Source organism: Mya arenaria, chromosome 16, assembly GCF_026914265.1.
Source record: "Mya arenaria isolate MELC-2E11 chromosome 16, ASM2691426v1".
NCBI classification, from domain to species: domain Eukaryota; kingdom Metazoa; phylum Mollusca; class Bivalvia; order Myida; family Myidae; genus Mya; species Mya arenaria.
The window spans coordinates 35,819,960-35,823,172 of NC_069137.1; the positions used below are offsets into that span (position 1 = coordinate 35,819,960).

The following is a 3,213-nucleotide window of genomic DNA, read 5'->3' on the forward strand; positions in this document are numbered from 1 at the left end:
TTACGACTTTGTCTTTCCCGCGACCAAGGTGTATAACTTTCTCGTGTTTTCCGTAGCTTCGTCATGTGCGCTTTTCAATTCTTTTTCAAGTCGACATTTTGCTTGTTCATATTTTACATTTGATTTGAATCGAGCACACAGCTTGTATATAAAGGCAATACTCTGTGCTTGAACTGTGCCGCCGATTTGTCTGACGATTCTTTTAACCAATGTGTTTTCTTTTCCCGATGCAAGCATATATTTTTGCTTGATGTCAAGCCCCAGCTGCGTCCTGTACATACATACTTCATCATATACCACCTCATTGCGGGATGAATCTAACAAAACCAGACCACATTTTGTCGCAATAAGTGGTATTCTCTCTTTTAGAATTTTAACCCTTTTTTCAATCAGAGACTTAGATGTTAAGTGTGTACAAGAAAACGCCACCGCAGTTTTTTGCATTTCGTCAAGTCTAGATTGTGTTGCATCGAACAAATCACCGAAGTCATACTTATCCACACTGTAATTATCAACCAGGAAATGCTTTTGATCGTTCATTCCGAGTTTTTTGAGCCTTGATTCGATGTCTTCTCTTAGTGTGCGCATCACTGATTCTTCAACATCTTCAGGAGATTGATCATTCTCCTTTGCCTGTTTATAAATATCGACATCAACTTGGGACCTGACAAAGAAAAAGTTCTTCCCCATCTCCTTAATCATGTTTGACAGCTTAACATCATTCTCGGTAAAACGTTGAGATGACATTACGACGAAAAAGTCGTATTCTATCATATTGACTTTTTCACGGTATGTTTCCGCTGGAAAAGCTTGACTGCCAATACCAGGAACGTCCCAGAAAATAAGTTTATCGTTATTTGGATGAGGGTATTTAGATATTTCTTTCGTACATTCAACAACGCCGACTTTAGCAGCCCTCGGATCTTTACGTTTAAGGCCCAAGAAAGCGTTGACAAATGTGGATTTTCCCACTCCGGTGTTTCCTACGACCGCAATATTCACAGGCACAGTATTCCATTCTTTGAGTTTCTTGTCGAGCTCTGCAATGATTTGATCCGGCGTCAAGTTGTCGGCACTTCCAAATTCGTCCATTTCTAGAGAGCACTAGAAGAAAAAAAAAACATGCATTAATTCAAAGTGTAATTGCTATCATAACTAGTTCATAGGTATTTTGTATGTATATTTTGTTATTTGGGGTATTAATAATAGTAGTATTGGAATTTGAAAGCTGTGGTAAGATTTGATAAACCCCTAAAATAATGGTAACGTGAATAATACGTTTTCTTTTCCAACGCAGAGTTAGCACATAATGAAACTACGTAAAATCGTAATTACTGTTTTTTTTTAAAGTGTTCATTAAGTTCATAGCGTTTTCCTCAATTTTGCCGCTACCTTCACCTCTTTGCATATGCTGCCGTATGTTACGTGTTGCACAAGAGATCATAATGTTTTGATGGTAGAAATTTTTTCCATGTTGGTATCAACTCCATTAACATGGAACACAAAATAGTTCTTCCTTGATCTTCCTTTCTAAATACTTTGCGACTTGTTAGGACTTATTCCTTTGAATGTAGCTTGTTTTTTAACCCAAAGCTTAAAAGGTACAACATGCATGTATAAAAGGTTAACCCCCTTAACCAATGTATTGATAAAGTCCTGGAAATTAGAATAAAATATTAATAATGCAACACAAGTTAATCGAGCTTGCCACTCATAAATGTCTCAATCTGTTCATGTGCTGTTGTCAATATAGGAGGAAAAACATCAAAAAGAAAATTAGACAGAAACTAGAAATTATTAGCTTTTGGAGTTACTTCAAACTCCATAACCTTCTAGTCATATCCTTGATCCTTACGTAAACAATAATATGAGCTTTTCTGGCTGTTTCATATATAATAATGCATAGTTTCCGTCTATGTTTCTTCCCTCTGATGTTGCTCTCCTATTATATTGACAAAACGAGACTCATGCCAAATTCTATCAAGTAAGATAATAAATCTGACCAAGAATTCATTAACTGTCGACAGCACTTGAATTATGTCCTTACGAGGGCATTCGAGGGTGTTAACAGGTAATACACAAATAAAATACCTTAATGTTCGATCACAATACTGTGAAACCATTAATGTTCGTGGGGCATTAATGTTCGTGGTTTTCGTGGGTTGAGTGATCCACGAATTCAAGATCCCACGAAATATTGACCCTTTATTCCCTTTTTCAATTGCCATGTTATGTACATAGTCTAGTTTATTCGGTACAGAGGCCGCAGTACACATCGTTAATATCCTTGCAAAATAATATTTAAAATATTTGTAAATATATCAAGCGCCTTTGAACGTGTATATGAAAATGGCGCTATATAAGTTTGGTAAATAATAATATCCGTCTAACTGTATATCTTACTATCATTGTTTTGTTAATATATTATATCAGCCTTTAACAAATAATAAACCAAATTATTTTAATGTGTTTATATGAAACAAATGACAGAAGCACGTGCCTTAACATGTGCTGTTCATTAAAATCTCCAGGTGTACAAAATGTGAGTGATGAGTGTCGGTTTTCGATTTTATTTCTTTAATGAAATAATTAATCGATTACATTAGAGGTTACTGAGCATGTCGTACCACTTTAGCGAGTGTCATAAACCGAGTGACGTACACAACGGAAATCACCGGCCAGCGCGTGGAATGCAGTCGATCTAGGACGATCGCAATTTCGATTATTTTTTATTTCAAAAACGAAAAACCACGAATTTTAAGTACCCACGAAATTGTAATTTATCGGCAAACCACGAAATTTCATGCCAATGAATATAAATAATTTACAGTATCTTATTTATAAGTATTTTATAAACTAAAAATTTGCACTTTCTTCAACATAGTTTTTGTGTTTTGTTGAAAACCTGAAGGAAATACTGAATGGTATGTCACGGTGCAAGTTGTTTGTGAACTCGTGCTGGTGGCTATACATGGAAGAAGTACAAAATATGCAATGCAAAAAAGACTGGGTAGCGAAAAAACTCTAAATCGACTTGGTGGAAAATGCTAATTGTTTTTGTTCTTGTTGTTTATGGTTGTGGTGGTGGTGGCCTTGGTTGATGTGGTGCTAACATTCGACAAAGAAGCGAACACCAAAACTATAGTATGACGAGATAGAAGAAGAAGGAAGGGGAGAATTTATGTATGGGAACGGGCCCACAATACAAAACAT

At 35.9% G+C, this 3,213-nt stretch overlaps 1 protein-coding gene across 1 annotated transcript; it reads right to left on the minus strand.

The window, feature by feature from the left end:
- LOC128221597 (interferon-inducible GTPase 1-like) lies at nucleotides 1-1,092 on the minus strand. The gene has a single exon (XM_052930203.1). The coding sequence runs from the start codon at nucleotides 1,090-1,092 to the stop codon at nucleotides 1-3; it is 1,092 nt and encodes a 363-aa protein (XP_052786163.1).
- Between the last annotated feature and the right edge of the window lie 2,121 nt (nucleotides 1,093-3,213).